Source organism: Microtus oregoni, unplaced genomic scaffold (genome assembly GCF_018167655.1).
Source record: "Microtus oregoni isolate MIOR12 unplaced genomic scaffold, Mior012 000036F_ref0000092, whole genome shotgun sequence".
Lineage (NCBI taxonomy): Eukaryota > Metazoa > Chordata > Mammalia > Rodentia > Cricetidae > Microtus > Microtus oregoni.
This window is the reverse complement of record NW_024543095.1, coordinates 1,325,175-1,343,580: the sequence shown is the minus strand read 5'-3', so window position 1 is coordinate 1,343,580 and position 18,406 is coordinate 1,325,175. Positions and strand designations below refer to the sequence as shown.

At 43.9% G+C, this 18,406-nt stretch overlaps 1 protein-coding gene across 4 annotated transcripts in view; it reads right to left on the bottom strand.

Moving 5' to 3' along the window:
• Znf512 (zinc finger protein 512) overlaps positions 1-18,406 on the bottom strand; it is a 46,395-nt gene that overhangs the window by 18,866 nt on the left and 9,123 nt on the right. For 2 of the 4 annotated variants that reach the window (XM_041631109.1, XM_041631112.1), the window contains 4 exons: positions 2,859-3,046; positions 2,052-2,156; positions 1,694-1,777; positions 841-965 (listed from right to left, as the gene is read on the bottom strand). In XM_041631109.1, coding sequence (XP_041487043.1) covers positions 841-965; positions 1,694-1,777; positions 2,052-2,156; positions 2,859-3,046 — 502 coding nt within the window. Of the gene's footprint in view, positions 1-840; positions 966-1,693; positions 1,778-2,051; positions 2,157-2,858; positions 3,047-14,813; positions 14,942-18,406 lie in introns of those variants that run through there. The other 2 variants (XM_041631111.1, XM_041631110.1) reach the window with 2 other exon arrangements.

Here is an 18,406-nt window from a genome sequence, read left to right as displayed (position 1 = left end):
AAGCTCAGGGGAGAAACAGAGGTCACTAAATGCCACCAGCTGGGCCAGGCCAGCCCGTGTCACTTCTTTCTCGTCACATGTTATGGCTCGAATCTGATGTCGTCCACAGGCTCATGTGTGGAGCACCTGGTCCCCAGCTGGTGCCACTGTTTTGGGAGGTTGTGGGGTCTGGCTGGAGGAGGGTGGCTAGGAGTGGGCCTGCTTACTCCTGCTTTGTGTCCTGATTCAACAGCCATGTGAAAAGCTCTCACTCAAGGTGCCAGGTGAGTCACTCCAGCCACCACACCTTCCTGGCCACCAGTGGGTTTACACCCTCTCCCACCACGAGTCAAGTAAATCCGCCCTTTAACTGCTCGGGTCAGGAATCTGGACACAGTGGCGTAAAAACAACAAACACCTCAAACAGTTGTCATTCCGTCTCCATTTATGAGAAAAAACCAAGGTCTGTACTTTAAAAGAGCAACAAGTAGTGCAATTACATAAACATGCAAACCAGGCCAGCACATGCAAAGTCTGTTTTCTCTACTGCACAATGCTACCCCTAGCTAGCTGTAAAAGATTGCACACAGGGGGCTGGAGAGATGGCTCAGAGGTTAAGAGCATTGCCTCCTCTTCCAAAGGTCCTGAGTTCAATTCCCAGCAACCACATGGTGGCTCACAACCATCTGTAAAGAGGTCTGGCGCCCTCTTCTGGCCTTTAGGCATACAGACAGAATATTGTATACATAATAAATAAATAAATAAATAAATTAGAAAAAAAAGATTGCACACAGTACCAGAAGTCTACAGTTTAATTAAAAAAAAATCCCAACAGTCACAAAATGCCACAAAATAGCTAACCTGTTTGCAGTTTTCCATGTGTTTCTTTAAACCTTCTATAGTCTTCCTCCCCACTGCCTGGCAGGTAGGACAGGAAACACTGCCTTTATCCATGATTTCTAAGTACCATTTTTCCTCCATACTTCCTACAATGAAAAGGATAGGACACTGTAATCTGTAGCATTCTCCAGAAATGAAAAGCTCAAGCCTACAACTGAGAAAGAGTATCATAAAATGTTTTGTCCTGGTAAATGGCAATGAAGAGACTCTTGGGGTATATAACTTCCACACATAGCCTGTTTCCATTCACTGTAGAGTTCCAGAAGCTTCTACCCATTTCCCCACGGGGGGGAAAATTATCTGAGACTCACTCCGAAGCCTGGTGATAGCACAACTGCACACCACTTTCCAGACCATGACTTAAGAAAAAGATACTGAGACACGCAAAATTGTTTTCTAAGATTTTTTTTCCTATGTGCCTGAGACCATGCTAAACATTTTTATGTCATTTAAATTTCATAATTTTAATACTTTTTGTACACTTACAGGGAAACCCAGGGTTGTACAAGGGAAATAGACTGAGGCAGGGCAAGGGTATAAAGTGTCAAAACTTAAAAGTCTAGTGACCGCCAAACCAGCAGCGGCTTCAGCGGACTGCAGGTGAGGCTCGGGAGAGTGCCTGCCTAGCAGGAATGAAGTGTTAGGTTCAATTCTTCACACAGACAGGGGGAAGAGGGAGGGAGGGAGGGAGGTAGAGAGGGGGGGAGGGAGGGAGGAAGGGAGGGGGGGAGGGAGGGAGGAAGGGAGGGAGGGAGAGCCACATCCGGCACACCACTCCTCACAGAAACAACAGCTATTCAAAGAGAAAGCATACCTGCTGCATAAACTGGAGGTTCCTTCCGAACCCGACGAGCCTGGGGTTTGGGGTGAGGTTGAGCTTTAGGCCGTTGCTTCCTCCCTGACATAAGACAGAAACTAAGAAATCTGAAGCCTAGTCAGTCAGCTTTACAAACCCCTTCCCCTTTTCTTCAGCACACTAGGTTCCTTGAAACTGGCCTTCCTAAGACAGGTCTGAGGGAAAGGGTACAAGGCAGGTGAAAGCCATTCCCTCACTCAAATTCTCGGGGCCCCAAAGCCAATCAAGCCTCCAGACCAAAGGTTTTCTCCCTCAGGCCTTAAAGGATGTCGCTCAGTCTCCCAGGGAAGGACAGACAGACAGCACAGGGCCCTACCATAGAGCTTGTGCTTCTTTTGAGGAAGCTCGCGATAGTCTTCATCTTCCTCCTGCTTGATTTTCCTTTTTCCTTTGGCCTTTTCCTTTTCCTTCTCACCTGTGCCTGACACACAGCACAACAAAAGTCTGTAAGTGAACACTTGGGCTGGCCTTCAAAAACTTATCACAATGCCACCAAAGGCACGTGTTGCCAGCAAACACACCCTCACAGAACAGCCTAGGGGCCCTGCCTGGTGTGAGAGGCTCCCTCTTCCTTTTAGATTGTCTTCCCTCAGAACCCAACCCCTCTTCTTTAGGGTTAAGGGACTATAAAACTCACCTCTCCGGACTATGACCGACCGAGGGCTACAGAAGCAGAGCTAAACAGAGCTGGCCATGAATCACTGACGGCCACCCTTGGCATACACTACCGTGATAATCTACTGCCCAGCCCCTTCACCCTCGAAAGCAGAGGGAAATAGATTAAGCAAAAGAAGGTGAAATGGGTCTCAATCCCATAAAGAGGAAGGTTGCTAGTAAGGTAGAAGCACACTCTCGTCACAAAGTTAACAGTGCATGACAGCCCGCTCCTCAACATCTGTCTAATCAAGATGGTTGTAGTGTAAGTCCGAGACTCTGGAGGCTGATGCAGGAGGATCATAATAAATTTGATGCTAGCTTGAGCTACATACTTGAAGCCAGTCTGAGCCACATAGTAAAAGCCTGTCTCAAACAAAATGGCGTCTAATCACTAATGACAATCCTGTGGCAGTGAAACAATCCGGCACACGTTCCTGTCTTAGAACCGAGAATCTGCAATGGATACCTTCCACTGGTGAACTGGCAGCAGGCTTGATTCTTCTCATCTTCATCCAGTAGGTAGATTTTCGGAAGGATGCTGGGAAGTCACTCACGGGTTCACATGAGGAGGCGGATGATGAGCCGCTTAGGGAGTCATCATGAGGGATAGTGTACTGGAAGCTGTTATCCTTGATGGAGCACTGGGTCCTGCTACTGACACAATGAAAGATATGTACCACAGGGAGAGGCCAGGAAAATCTCCTAATAACGTTTCTTATATTCTAACAATACAACCCAGTTAATAACTTGTGCAAAACTTGAGTGGCTTTTGCTTTGTTTACAAAAAATAAAGAAAAAGAAAACACGCACACACAAAAACACTATATGGCTATAATATCCTAACAGTTACAAGTCAACTTAACATAGCATACACAATTCTTCTTACTCTCAGTGCAGTCTGACAGAGTAAGCAGGCAACACCAGCGGTCCCTCTGCAGCCCAGGGAGGCACGCCTTCCCAGACTACTCTGAGGAAAGAAAGCAGGCAAGAAGACAGGATGCAACGTGACCGCTCAAACACTCCTTGGATGTACAGCCACACGCATCCAATCTGCCCAGTCTCTCTGACAGAAGGACCATAAGAACGGTCTGTGGATACTGATGTGAACCATCCTCCCCCTCAGCCTCGCTTCCCAGCACTGATATGGGCTCTGTCCTACTTATGTGAACCTACTGATGTGAACCGTTCTCCCCTCAGCCCCCCTTCCCAGCACTGAATCCTGGGAAATAGCTGGATTCAGATTTCTCAGTCAAACTGGTCATAAATAAAAATTATTGAGCCTGACAATGTGATGCACGCCTTTAATCCCAGTACTCGGGAGGCAGAGACAGGTGGATCTCTGTGAGTTTGAGGCCAGCCTGGTCTACAGAGCGCGTTCCAGAGCTAAACAGAGAAACCCTGTTTGGGGGGTTGGGGAGGAGAAAGAAAAGAAAAATTACTGAGTTAGGTAGTGGTGGTGCATGCTTTTAATCCCAGCGCTTATGGGGCAGAGGCAGCTCTGAGTTTGAGGCCAGCTTGGTCTACAGAATGAGTTCCAGGACAGCCAGTTTACAAAGAGAACCCCACATACACATACTCTCTTTCAGAGAGAGAGAGAGAGAAGAAAAAGAAGAGGAGGAGGAGGAGAAGAGGAAGAGGAGGAAGAGGAAGAGAAAGAAGAAGAAGAAGAAGAAGAAGAAGAAGAAGAAGAAGAAGAAGATTGCAAAAAGGAAAAAAAATCACTGAGAAGAGAAAGAAAAATTGCTGAGAAATTGCAAAGTGTCACATATCCTTCTAGGTCACTCAACACAGCAGTCTTCAGAGTGTGCCCAGAGACCTCTAGGACCTTCCTGTGCTGGTTCATAGCTATGCGGCCAGCTTCAGACCCGTGACTTAGAAAGATCACCCTGGCTATTGCATGAAAGATGCAATATTGCATGGGGTAAAGAGTAATCAAAGACAAGCCAGCTTGCTTCATCAGAATCAGTAAATTCGGCCTGAGGCAAAGGATTACAACCTCAGCACTTGGGAAGCTGAGGCAGGAGGTCAGCCTAGATTACATAACCAGACTCTGTCAGAAAGGAGATGGGAGGGAGAGGAAGTGGAGTGTTAAGAGAAAGGAGATATGGGGTGAAGGAGGGATGGGGAGGAAAAGATTTTAAATGTGACAGCTCCGGAAATCACGGTTGACAGCTGACCTAACTGTACTAAGGGGGATACTGCCAAATACAAAAGGAGACAGAACAGCACCTCTTACAAGGGTATCTCAATAAATGAAAAACAAATATATATAAAGCAGATCTAATTATAAGAAATTCATAAATAAGGACAAACATTTTTCTTCCATGGTTTCTTCTGAGAGGAGGGGGTTTCTTTTGGGAAGAAGACAGAGTAAAATATAGAAGGGTGTCAGTATTCTAGGGGATGGGGGAACAAATATCAGCTTTCTGCATGAGGGCCAATATTATAAATTCTTACAAATTTGCTATAAAGCGGTCAGTCCAGGTAGGTGCGCTAGAGCGGTAGGTCCAGGTAGGCGATTACAATAATAAACTCTCGAGTGTGGGTTAAACAAAAGTAGGTGGGCTGCACAGGGGAGTTAAAAAGAGGGAGAAGTGACCCATATGCTGTCACTTTCCTGTAGATGGTCCATGGCTCTGCCACAGGGGAGCTCCCTCCACATCAGACTACAATACCAAGTTCATCTTGAGACCACAGGAAGCTGGACCAGAGTGTGGGGAAACTCTGGAGAGGAGAAAGTGTGACCGCGCAGTTCTGTGTATACAATCGTAGAAGTCACAGATTAGCCTGAGCTATGTATGTGAAGAAGGAGACATATTCAAATCAGCCAGGCAAAAGACTGAAATCTGACATAAGACTCGAACTGAGTGAACCAATCAGTGAAGAACCGCCTGGAGTGAACCAATCTGTGAAAAACAGCTTGGAGTGAACCAATCAGCGAAGAACAGCCTAGAGTAAACCAATCAATGAAGAACAGCCTGGAGCGCTGAACAGACGTGAACCGGAAGTCTGAGAGCAACTGTGTGGTCTATCTGCAAATGGAACAAGACAGACAAACCCTAAAAGCAAACTGAAGTTGGGCGGTGGTGGCACACGCCTTTAATCCCAGCACTTGGGAGGTAGAGGCAGGTGGATCCCTGTGAGTTCAAGGCCAACCTGATCTACAGAGTAAATTCCAGGACAGGCTCCAAAGCACTACAGAGAAAACCTGTCTCGAAAACCAACCAACCAACCAACCAACCAACCAAACAAACAAACAAACAAAAAACTATGAAATTTAAAACTCAAAAATGGCAGTGTTTGAAATAAAAACTCCTTAGATGGGCTCAGGAGCAGACTGCAGACGACAGGAGGACTTATGCAAAAAATGGAAAAGCAGACAGCAGAAAGTCTGCCAAGCTGGCGGTCAACTTCTGAGTATAACTAAAATTCCAGAGGGAGAAGAGGAAGAAACCAAGGTAGATGAACACGCTGGGGGGGTGGGGGCTACGGTTCAGTCGATTCAGTGCCGACACCCAAGTAAGAACGTCTGTAATCCTAGTACTGGGGAGGCAGCCAACATGGAGAAACAGGCAGTGAGAGGGTTCAGCAGGTAGAGGAGCTTGCCACCAATCCCTGTAAATTGTGCCATAAATGAGCACCCCCAATAAGATAAACAAAAATGCCAACAAACTTTCTAGGCTTTTATTTCATGTGTCCGAATGCTTTGCCTGCTTGTATGTATGTGCACCAATGGACTCATGGGACCTATGTGAGCCACAAGTGGGCTGGAGTTACAGATGGCTGTGAGTTACCATGTGGGGCTGGGAATTGGACCAAGGTCCTCTGCTAAGAGCAACAAGTGCTTTTACTGTTCAGTCATCTCTCCAGAAGCCTTCCTTCACATTCCTGCCCCCCCCCCCCCCAATAAGGTTTCTCTGTGTAGTCCTAACTATCCCAGAACCCATTCTGTAGATCAGGCTGGCCTTGAACTCACAGAGATCCACGAGCCTCTGCCTCGGGAGTGCTGGGATTAAAGACGTGCAACGCCGCCACCCTGCAACATGTTTTATCACTGTAGGAAAGACTCACTCAAGTTAGAATTCTGAATTGACAAATCTCCAAGGATTTATATTTATTAATTATGTATAAAATATTCTGTCTGTGTGTATATCTGCAGGCCAGAAGAGGGCACCAGACCTCATTCCAGATGGTTGTGAGCCACCATGTGGTTGCTGGGAATTGAACTCAGGACCTTTGGAAGAGCAGGTAATGCTCTTAACCACTGAGCCATCTCTCCAGCCCCCTCCTTCAAGGTTTTAAAAACAGTGCCACGTGGCCCTCTGGCTTCCTCGGTTTCTACTGGGAATGCAAGACCCCATGAGTTACTGTCCCTGTACTGTAAAATGCAACCTTTCTGAAGCTATGCTCTACTTTTTCCCTAAGATTTTGTCTTTAATAGTTTCATTAAGATGTACAGAGCTATGCCTTTCTTTGGGTGATCTTACTGTTTAAGCTTCTTGAATCTCTCAACGTATAAATGTCACCAACTTTAAGGGGTCTTTAATTTTTATTCTTTTTTCAAATGTGTTTTCTTTTTGTGTGGGTGTGTGGCATTTGTGTGCATGCGTGTGTGATCCAGAGGCTGTTGTCTTCCTTATTTATTTTTTAAACAATGTGTATGCTCATATGTTGTATACATGTTTATTTATTTATTGAAGATTTCTGTCTCCTCCCTGCCACCGCCTCCCATCTCCCTCCCCCAGTCAACTCCCCCTCTCTCATCACCCCCAAAGAGCAGTCAGGGTTCCCTGCCCTGTGGGGAGTCCAAGGAACTTCCACCTCCTTCCAGGTCTAGTAAGGTGAGCATCCAAACAGCCTAGGCTCCCACAAAGCCAGTACGTGCAGTAGAATCAAAACCCAGTGTCAGGGGCTGGAGAGATGGCTCAGAGGTTAAGAGCACTGCCTGCTCTTTCAAAGGTCCTGAGTTCAATTTCCAGCAACCACATGGTGGTTCACTGTAGTGGGGACTGGTGCCCTCTTCTGGGCTGCAGGCATACAGACAGAATATTGTATACATAATAAATAAATATTTTTGCATGTATGTGGGAGCACATGTGTGCACATGCATACAGAAGCCCAAAATTGATGTTAAGAAACAGTCCTCCTCCCAAGGTCCCAATGAGGAGCAGAAGGAGGGAGAACATGAGCAAAGAAGTCGGGACCACGAGGGGTGCACCCACCCACTGAGACAGTGGAGCTGATCTATTGGGAGCTCACCAAGGCCAGCTGGACTGTGACTGAAAAAGCGTGGGATAAAACTGGACTCTCTGAGCATGGCGAACAATGAGGGCTGATGAGAAGCCAAGGACAATGGCACGGGGTTTTGAACCTACGTAATGTGCTGGCTTTGTGGGAGCCTAGCCAGTTTGGATGTTCACCTTCCTAGAAATGGACGGAGAGGGGAGGACCTAGGACTTACCACAGGGCAGGGAACCCTGACTGCTCTTTGGACTGGAGAGGGAGGGGGAGAGGAGTGGGGGGAGGGGGAGAAGGGTGGGAGGAGGGGGAGAAGGGTGGGAGGAGGGGGAGGGAAATGGGAGGCTGGGAGGAGGTGGAAACTTGTTTTTTTTTTTTTCTCCTTTTCTCAATAAAAAAATGAAAAAAAAAAAGAAAAAACAGGAAAAAAAAAAAGAAACAGTCCTCCAGCCGGGTGGTGGTGGCGCACGCCTTTAATCCCAGCACTCGGGAGGCAGAGGCAGGCGGATCTCTGGGAGTTCGAGACCAGCCTGGTCTACAGAGCTAGTTCCAGGACAGGCTCCAAAACCACAGAGAAACCCTGTCTCGAAAAACCAAAAAAAAAAAAAATAAAATAAAATAAAATAAACAGTCCTCAATTGCTTTTCTACTTCATGCATGGGGGGCAGGATCTCTCAATCAAACCCAGAGTTAGCTGATATGGTTATTCTTTTAGGCAGCCTTCTCTGGAGATCCTGTCTCCTTCACTTTCTGAGGCTGGAATTACAGGCAGGCGACCAAGCTCTCTGGACCTTTCCATGGGTTTCTGGGGATCCAATTTGCAGACCTCACATTTGCGTAGCAAGCACTTTAATCACTAAGCCATCTTTTGTAAGCACTCCCAACTCCCAGTCTTTTTTTTTTTTTTTTTGGTTTTTCGAGACAGGGTTTCTCTGTGGTTTTGGAGCCTGTCCTGGAACTAGCTCTTGTAGACCAGGCTGGTCTCGAACTCACAGAGATCTGCCTGCCTCTGCCTCCCGAGTGCTGGGATTAAAGGCGTGCGCCACCACCGCCCGGCCACTCCCAGTCTTTTAATTTATTTTTATTGTATTGTATTGGTGTTTTGATTGCATGTATATAGGTGTGAGGATGTCAGATGTCTTGGCATTACAGACAGCTATGAGCTGCCATGTGGGTGCTGGGAATTGAACCCAGGTTCTCTGTAAGAGCAGCCAGTGCTCTTAATCACTGAGTCATCTCTCCAGGCCCCACCTCCCACTAATTGTGTTAGTTAAGACTGTCAACTCAACAGGACTCAGAATCATAAGCCTCCCATGAGGGCACACCTATGAGGAACTATCTAGATCAGATTAGCCTGAGGGATTACACTGGTTGAGTTACTCAGGTGGGAAGATCTAACCTGAAATTGGCAATGTGCGGCAGGGCCAGGCTCCCGAAAGGAAGCCTTGAGAAGCCACTGTATGAAGCTGGGCAGTGAAGTAATGGAGACCACGGGATGCTGAAGATGCCAAGACCACAGGACTTCCTGTGAAGGAAGCTACAGGCATGGGGCAGAGCTTGCTCAGGTTAGAGACTGTGTGTGTACTACAGAGGGCATAGCTGGAGGGACTTGGCCACTCAAACTTCTGTAATCCAGATGATTCCATCATGAGCCCAAGATGCTGGACACAGAGCTGCAGGGTTTGGTGTTTGCCCAGCAGGATTTTAGTCTTGTCTTGGTCTGACCATTGCTAGGCTCCTATTTTTCTCTTTGGACTGGGAATGTTTACTTTGTACAACTTTGTTTGAAGTATGTAATTTGTTTTTAATCCCATGGAAGCTCAGAGTTAAGAGACTGTCCGGAATGTCAGAAGGAATTATAAGTTTTAAATTGTATGGAACTGGTAGACCATAAACACTTTTGAAATTGAATGTAATACATTTTGCATTATGAATCTATGGAGACAAATCTTTAAGGTGCAGATTAAAATTGATGTTTGGGCCCAGCAAGATGGTTCAACAGGTAAAGGTGCCTACTGTCAACCCTGATTACCTGAATTTGATTCTCAGGATCCACGTGGTAGAGAAAACTGACTCTTGTAAGTTGTCCTCTGACTTCCACATATGTACCTTGACACCCACACATGCATACACATAAACACATAAAAAAATTAAGATCCAATAAAAAAATAAACTTAATGTGTTTGAGTTTCAGGTTGACAAGGGGTATAGACAGAAGTTTCTGTCCCACCCAGTCCTGCAGCCATTCAGTCCCAAAGAAACACCCAGAGGCTTATATTAATTATAAACTGTTTGGCCTATTAGCTCAGGCTTATTATTAACTAGCTCTTACAACTTAAATTAGCCAATAATTCTGATCTATGTTTAGTCATGTGACCTCGGTACCTTTTCTCAGTAAGGCATTCTCATCTTGCTTCCTCTGTGTCTGGCTGACAACTGCGGCTGCCTTTCCATTTCCCAGAATTCTAGCCTGTTTTCCCTGCCTATACTTCCTGCCTGGCTACTGGCCAATCAGTGTTTTATTAAACCCATGTGAATGACAAATCTTTACAGTGTACAACAGCATTATCCCACAGCAAAGGAGTAGAGTTTTGATCTACTTGTGAAGGATTATCTAGATTAGGTTAGCCTCTGGGCATAACTGTGAGTGGTGCTCTTCCCTGGGTTAATAGAGATAGGAAGATCAACCCTAGAAGGGGATACTGTTTCCTGAGCTTAGGTCCTGGACTACATAAAAAGGACAAAGCTAACTGTGTACAGATATATAAAGTTGGTTTTCTCCTTCTGCCATACAGATCCCAGGAATTGAACTCATGTCTATAGGCTTAGCTTTTACCCATTGGGCTACTTGATGGTCTAAGAATAGATGAATTAAATAAAAGAGGAGGAAGGAGTAAGGGAAAAGGAAGAGGCAGCAGACAGCCAGATGTATTAGCTCACACCTATAACCCAGTACATATGAGGAAGACAGGAGAACTGCCTCAAGTTCAAGTCCAAACTTGGCTACAGAGTGAGACCCTGTCTGGGAAAAACAGAAAAAAGGAAAGCAATAGACAGGCTCACATGATGGTACACATCTTGAATTCCTGTCACTTGAAAGACTGAGGCAGGAGGATGGCAAGTTCAGGTCAGGTAGGCTAATAAGCAAAACCCTGCCTCAGAGAGGGAGAGAATGTGTGCTCGCACAAACAGCTTTGGTAACTTCTTTGGTTTTTTTGTTTTTTGAGACAGGGTTTCTCTGTGTAGCCCTAGCTGTCCTAGAAATCATTCTGTAAACCAGGCTGGCCTCAAACTCACAGAGATCCACCTGCCTCTGCCTCCCGAGTGTTGGGATTAAAGGTATGCGCCCACAACTGCCCAGCTTGGGTAACATTTTTTTTAAAGATGAATAAAGCAAGCCAGGCGGTGGTGGCACACACCTTTAATCCCAGCACTCGGGAGGCAGAGGCAGGCGGATCTCTGTGGAGGCCAGCCTGGTCTACAAGAGCTTGTTCCAGGACAGGAACCAAAAAGCTACAGAGAAACCCTGTCTCGAAAAATCAAAAAAAAAAATGAATAAAGCAAATGTTAACATTATTTGATAAAGTTTTCTGAATACATCCAAAATCTTCAACATAAGTCAAATGGCAGGATATGGAAGGAATGTGTGTGTTTATAAGAAAGGAGCAGATATTAATTCTAATAGATTATGAAAGGATGCACATGAGTTATAATACCTAGAGGAAATGAATTCAACTTCTACTGCATAGCCTTTGCCAAACTCCTGATACGGAAGCGAATGTAAAGATTATTTATCTTCAGTTCTGTACATACGGGTGTGTTCCTCTGTGTGGGATGTACATGGGAATGCAATGCGCCTGTGAAAGTCAGAATCATTGGCTTTTGCCCAGGGCTGGAGTTAGAGGCAGTTGTGGGTGCTGTAACTGAACTCTCTACATAGAGCAGTGTGCACTCTTAGCCACTGAATTGTCTCTTCAGCCACCCATGGCCGTATGTTTAAATGGGACCCTAAGCATTCAAATGACCCAAAAGAAGAACAGGAACAAACCAGAGGACAGAGAACAAAGAGTAAGTGGGTAGACCCAAATCCAGCCCTATTAATTCAAATCCTGTTGGTCTAAATATTCCAGTTAAAATTTAGTAATTAACAGATTCATTACAAAGATATATGATCAGTAACCCATACACATAACTACATAGATTAAAATTAAATAGGGGCTGGAGAGAGATGGCTTGGGTTTTAAAAGTGTGTGCTGCTCTCTAGAGTTTAGTTCCCAGCTCCCTCATCAGGTGATTCACTACCACCTGCAAGTCCAGCTCCAGAGGGATCTGCTACCTCTGTTCTTGGCAGGTACCCATACTCACATGCACGTACTCACACACATACATGAAATTAAATACGTAATTTATATTTATAATAATTTATTTATTAATAAATTGTAATTAAATTTATAATTTAAATTATATTACAATTAAATGTTGTAATTAAATATAATAAACTGGGTGGTGGTGGCACACATATTTAATCCCAGCACTCAGTAGACAGAGACAGGTGGATCTCTGTAAGTTCGAGGCCAGCCTGGTCTACAGAACAGTGAGTTCCAGGACAGGCTCCAAAGCTACAGAGAAACCCTGTCTCAAATAAATAAGTAAGTAAATAAATCTTAAAACACTGAATCAATGAAACTGTACCATGCAATCAGCAAACATGTGATGGCTATTTTAACTTCATATAAAATAGACTTCAGGACAAAGAGTATTTATTGCCAGATATAAAAAGACAAAATGACAAAATGTCAAATTATCCAGAAGATATAATGATCTGTTGCAACATCTAATAATAGAGTCTCAAAATACACAAACTGAAAACTGACAGAATTAGAGAAAAGCAGGCAATTCCACAAGCTTAATAAATTATAATTATTTGGAGGGAGGACATGGTAGCTCACGCCTTTAATCCCAGCACTCAGGAAGCAGAGGCTGGTGGATCTCTGTGAGTTTGAGGCCAGCCTGGTCTACAGAGAGAATTTCAGGACAGCCAAGGCTGTTACACAGAGAAATCTTGTCTTGAAAGACTGGGCGAAAATTAAAGTCATAGAACATTCTAGGTCTCAAACTTCACATGAAGGCAGGGAAATCATGATGTATTTGTTGTTGTTGTTTTGTTTTTGATTTTTAGAGACAGAGTTTCTCCATGTAACAGCCCTATCTGTCCTGGAACTTGCTCTGTAGACTAGGCTAGCCTCGAACTCACTGAGATCCACCTGCCTTTGCCTCCTGAGTGCTGGGATTAAAGGTGTGGGCCACCAACAGCCAGCCACCATGTATTTTTTTTCTTCTTTTTATTTATTTATTTTTTTTGTTGAAACAATTTCCGCCTCCTCCCTGCCTCCTATTTCCCTCCTCCTCCTCCCACTCCCCTCCCCTCCCCCCACTCCATTCCCCCTCCCTCTCGAGTCTGAAGAGCAGTCCGGATTCCCTGCCCACCAAGTATTTTTTGAGCATGTCAGAATCAAGTTAGAAACTAACTTGTTAAGATATTCTAAACTAACTTGCAGTAAGCTATTCTAAAACAAAACACAAAAATATTAAAATATCTAGGAACTTAATAATCTGCTCCTAAATAATTCACAGATGGAAATATCATAAAGGAAACTGGAAATATTGTACAGTGAGCAACTAAGATGCATCCACCCTTGGGCGTGGTACAAATAACACAGCACTTAGGAGGGAATACAGAACTCTGTTCACTTCAGGATGACCCAAAATCACAGACGAAAGGATTCTGCTAAAGATTTCCTAATAAGAAGAGCAAACTTGGGCTGGAGAGGTGGCTCAGCAGTTAAGAGCATTGGCTGCTCTTCCACAGGTCCTGAGTTCAATTCCGACAACCACATGGTGGCTGACAACCATCTGTTATGAGATCTGGTGCCCTCTTCTGGCCCGCAGGCATACATGCAGAGCATTTGTATATAAAACATAAATAAATAAAGCAAACTTAACCATGCCGGGCGGTGGTGGCGCACGCCTTTAATCCCAACACTCCTTTAATCCCAACACTCGGGAGGCAGAGGCAGGTGGATCTCCGTGAGTTCGAGGCCAGCCTGGTCTACAAGAGCTAGTTAACCAAAGAAGGAAATAAGATTTTAATGCACAAACCTGAAGAAAAACTCTTGAATCTCTAATGAGCATTAAATTGAGAACTTCGGCCCAGTGCTTCCTTAGTATGCACAAGACACTGAATCTATGAGTTTTGAGGGTAGCCTGGGCTACATAGCCAATTCCTGGCCAAATCCCATCTCAAAAAACAAACAAACAAACAAAAAACAAAAAAAAAAACTCTAGATGAAAGAAGAAAATGTTTGCAAGCATAGGAGACAAAGGTTTCTTTTTTTTTGTTTGTTTGTTTGTTTTGTTTGTTTTTTTGAGACAGGGTTTCTCTGTGTAGCCCTGGCTGTCCTGGAACTCTCTCTATAGACCAGGCTGGCCTCAAACTCACAGAGCACTGGAATGAAAGGGGTGTGCCACTGCAAGGCCCCTGCAGGCTTAAATAGGATTCTCTTTCTCTTTTTTCCTTCCTCCCTCCCTCCCTCCCTCCCTCCCTCCCTCCCTTCCTTCCTTTCTTCCTTCCTTTTCTGAGACAGGGTTTCTCTGTGTATTTCTGGCTGTCCTAGAACTCAGTCTGTAGACCAGGCTGGTCTCGAACTCACAGAGATCCACGTGCCTCTGCTGGGATTAAAGGTGTGTGTGATCTCACCGCCTGGCTTTAAATAGAATTCTTAAAAGGGAAACACAGATGCAGTCTTGGAAGTTGGCTTAGTGGTTAAGCATTTGCTATGCAGGCTTGAGGACCAGAGTTCAAATCCCCAGCATACACATAAAAGTCATCTGTGGAGGTATGTGTCCATTACTCTAGCACTGGAGAAGGGGAGGAGCCAACTGGATCCCAGGAGTTCACTGGCCAGTCTAAACACCAGTGAGCTCCAGGCTTAGTGAGAGACCCTGTCTCAAAAAATAAAGTGGAGAGCAATGGAGGAAGGCACCTACCTTGGACGGTTAGCTTCCATAGGCACACACACAGGCACATGCATCTGTGCTCATTCAACACATATACAAAGAAGAAACACAGTACAAAAGCCTCGGTACTCTCACCAGGGACTGCAGATCCTCACCTCTCCCTCACCTTCTCAAAAACCAATCCCTCAGGGGCTGGAGAGATGGCTCAGAGGTTAAGAGCATTGCCTGCTCTTCCAAAGGTCCTGAGTTCAATTCCCAGCAACCACATGGTGGCTCACAACCATCTGGAATGAGGTCTGGTGCCCTCTTCTGGCCTGCAGACATACACACAGACAGAATATTGTATACATAATAAATAAATAAAAAAAAAACCAATCCCTCAGTCTTACCCCCAGCTTGTAGCAGCCACCTGCAGTCTCCCTCTACCCCGTCCCCACATCTCCAGTGGATCACAGATCTTCCCTTCCTAAACCCTGCCCCATTCACTGCTTTATCCCAGCCCCCAACTCCAACAGGTCTGCAGGCCACTCTGGCCAGGGAAGCAGGCAGGCTCGCCTCTCCTCCATACTACTTCCAAGTCCAATCCCCCAGTCTCACCCCCCAGCTCAGTTTTGTAGCAGAACACCTGCTGCAGCCCCCGTGGCCAGGGAGCTAAGCAGACCCTGGTGGAACATTCTGCTTTCCCCCATCCTGTGCACCTCCTAGTGTCAGCTCCCAATACCTAGAAACACATTTAACCTAGAACCCCTAGTGTGGCTACATCCAGCAGGATCCCAGAATTTCATCCACAGCTGGTACAATCCTAGAACCAGAGAGGGCAACAGATACCAAGGAACAAAACAGAAACTAACCAACAAAGATAAGACCAGATATCAACACCTAGAATTGCAGATTTCCCAAGCCTAGAGACCAGGGAAAAAACACAGTAACAGCCAGGACAATATGTTTCCACTGGAGCCCCGCAACCCTACCACAGCAGGCCCTGAGTACTGCGACATAAAGACCTGAAAACAGCCTCTATGGTATGACACATGTCTCTAAGAGGACATGAGTGTATCCTTTAATCTATGGAGACACAAGCAGTGGGAAGAAATGAATAAAACAGTTCAAGAAAGTTCCTGAAAGTGGAAATAGAATCAATAAAGAAACCTAAACTGTGGAAAATCTGGAACTCAAACAGGAAATTCGGAGGCAAGCTTGACCAACGAATACAAGAGATGGATGAGAATCTCAGGCACTGAAGATAACAACAGAAGAAATGGATACCTCAGTCAAAGAAAATGTTAAATCTAAAACATCCTGACACAAACCACCAGGAAATGTGGGACACTATCAAAAGACAAAATTTAAGAATAATAGTAATAGGGCTGGAGAAATGGCTCAGAGGTTAAGAGCATTGCCTGCTCTTCCAAAGGTCCTGAGTTCAGTTCCCAGCAACCACATGGTGGCTCACAACCATCTGTAGTGGGGTCTGCTGCCCTCTTCTGGCCTTCAGGCATACATACAAACAGAATATTGTATACATATATAAATAAATAAATAAATATTTAAAGAAAAATAATAGTAATAGAAGGAGAAGCACAGGTCAAAAGCACAGAAAATAGTTTCAACAAAAATTATAAAAGAAAATTTCCCTAACTATTAAGATACACAAAACATACAGAACACCAAATAGACTGGATCTGAAAAGAAAGTCTTCCTGGCACATAATAATCAAAACACTAAACATAAATAATAAATAAAGAATATCAAAAGCTGCAAGGGAAAAAGACCAAGTAACATATAAAGGCAGGCCTATCTGAATAACACATGACTTCTCAGTTGAGACTCTAAAAGCCAGAAGGGCCTGGGCAGATGTTCTACAGACTCTAAGAGCAAAGATATCAGCCCAGACTACTATACCCAACAACTTACAATCACGGAGAAAATAATACATTCCATGATAAAACCAAATTTAAGCAATATTTATTTACAAATCCATCCCTATAGTAGGCACTAGAAGGAAAACTCCAACCTAAGAACACACAAGGAATAAATAATCCCAAACAAGTAAATCAAAAGAAGGAACACACACAGCCCACAACAACAAAATAATGCAATCAACAAATACTGCTCACTGATGTCTGTCAACATCAATGGTCTCAATTCCCCAATATAAAGACATAGACTAACAGATTGGATAAGAAAACAGGATTGCTCTTTCACCTTAACATCAAGGACAGACATCACCTCAGGATAAAATGATAGAAAAAGGATATTCTATGTAAATGGACCTAAGAAGCAAACTGGGGTAGCCATTTTAATACCTAACAAATAGACTTCAAACCAAAATTAATCAGAAGAGACGGGGAAGGACACCATATTCATCATAGGAAAAATCCAAAGGACACTGCAGTTCTTAACATCTATGCACCATCTGCAAGAGCACTCAAAAAAGAGAAACAGCCCTATAGCTTTAATCACACAGAGCCTCACCCCTTGGCAGAGGAGACTTCAATGCCTTCTCCCACCAACAGACAGGCCACCCAGTCACAAACTAAACAGAGAAATGTTGGAGTTGGATAGCATTATAAATGAATGTATCTAACAGATATTTATTTAGAGAACATTTTTTGCCTAGACATAAAAGACTATATCTTCTTCTCAGTACCTCATGTAACTTTCTCCAAAACTGACTACGTACTCAGGCACAAAGTAAGCCTTCACAGAAACAAGACAACTGAAATAACACCAAGCATCCTTTTTGACCACCACAGATCAAAGCTGGAAATCAACAGAAACAACAAAGCTTACAAGAAAGCTCACAAACTCATGGAAACTTAATAACTCACTACTGAATGAAAAACTGGTCAAGACAGAAGTTGAAAAAGAAATTAAAGACTTTCTAGAATACCATGAAAATAAATATACAATATACCCAAAGATATGGTAGACAATAAAGGCAATTCTAAGAGGTAGTATAATAGCACTAACTACCTAGATTTAAAAAAATGTAGAGATCTTATACTAGTAACTCAAGAGCAAGCCTGAAAGCTCTAGAACAAAAAGAAGAAACCACATCCAAAAGGAGAAGACCATAAGAAATAATCGAACTCGGGACTGAAATTAATAAAATAAAAACAAAACAATACAAAGAATCAATGAAATAAAGAGTTGTTTTTTGAGAAAATAGTAATATTGACAAATCTTTATCCAAATTAACTAAAAGGCAGAGAGAGACTATCCAAATTAACAAAATTAGAAATGAAAAAAGGGACATAAAAACAGACACTGAGGAAATCCAGAGAATCATATGGATATACTTTAAAAGCCTATGGATAATTTTCTCAATATATCTCACTTACCAAAGTTAAATCAAGATCAGATAAGCAATTTAAACAGATCTATAACCCCTAATGAAACAGAAGTAGTAATTGGAAGACTCCCACCAAAAGAAGTTCAGGGCCTGGTGGTTTTAGTGCAGAATTCTACCAGATTTTCAAAGAAGAGTTAATACTCCTCAAATTATTCCAAAAACAGAAACAGAAGGAACATTGCCCAGCTCATTTTACAAGGCCACAGTTATCCTGACAACCAAACTACATAAAGACCCAACAAAGAAAGAGAATTACAGACTAATTCCCCTTACGAACATGATGCAAACATATTCCATAAAATACTTGCCAACAGAACTGAAGAATGCATCAAAAAGATCATTCGCCATGATTAAGTAGGTGTCATTCCAGAGATGCAGGGATGATACAACATACATAAACTAAT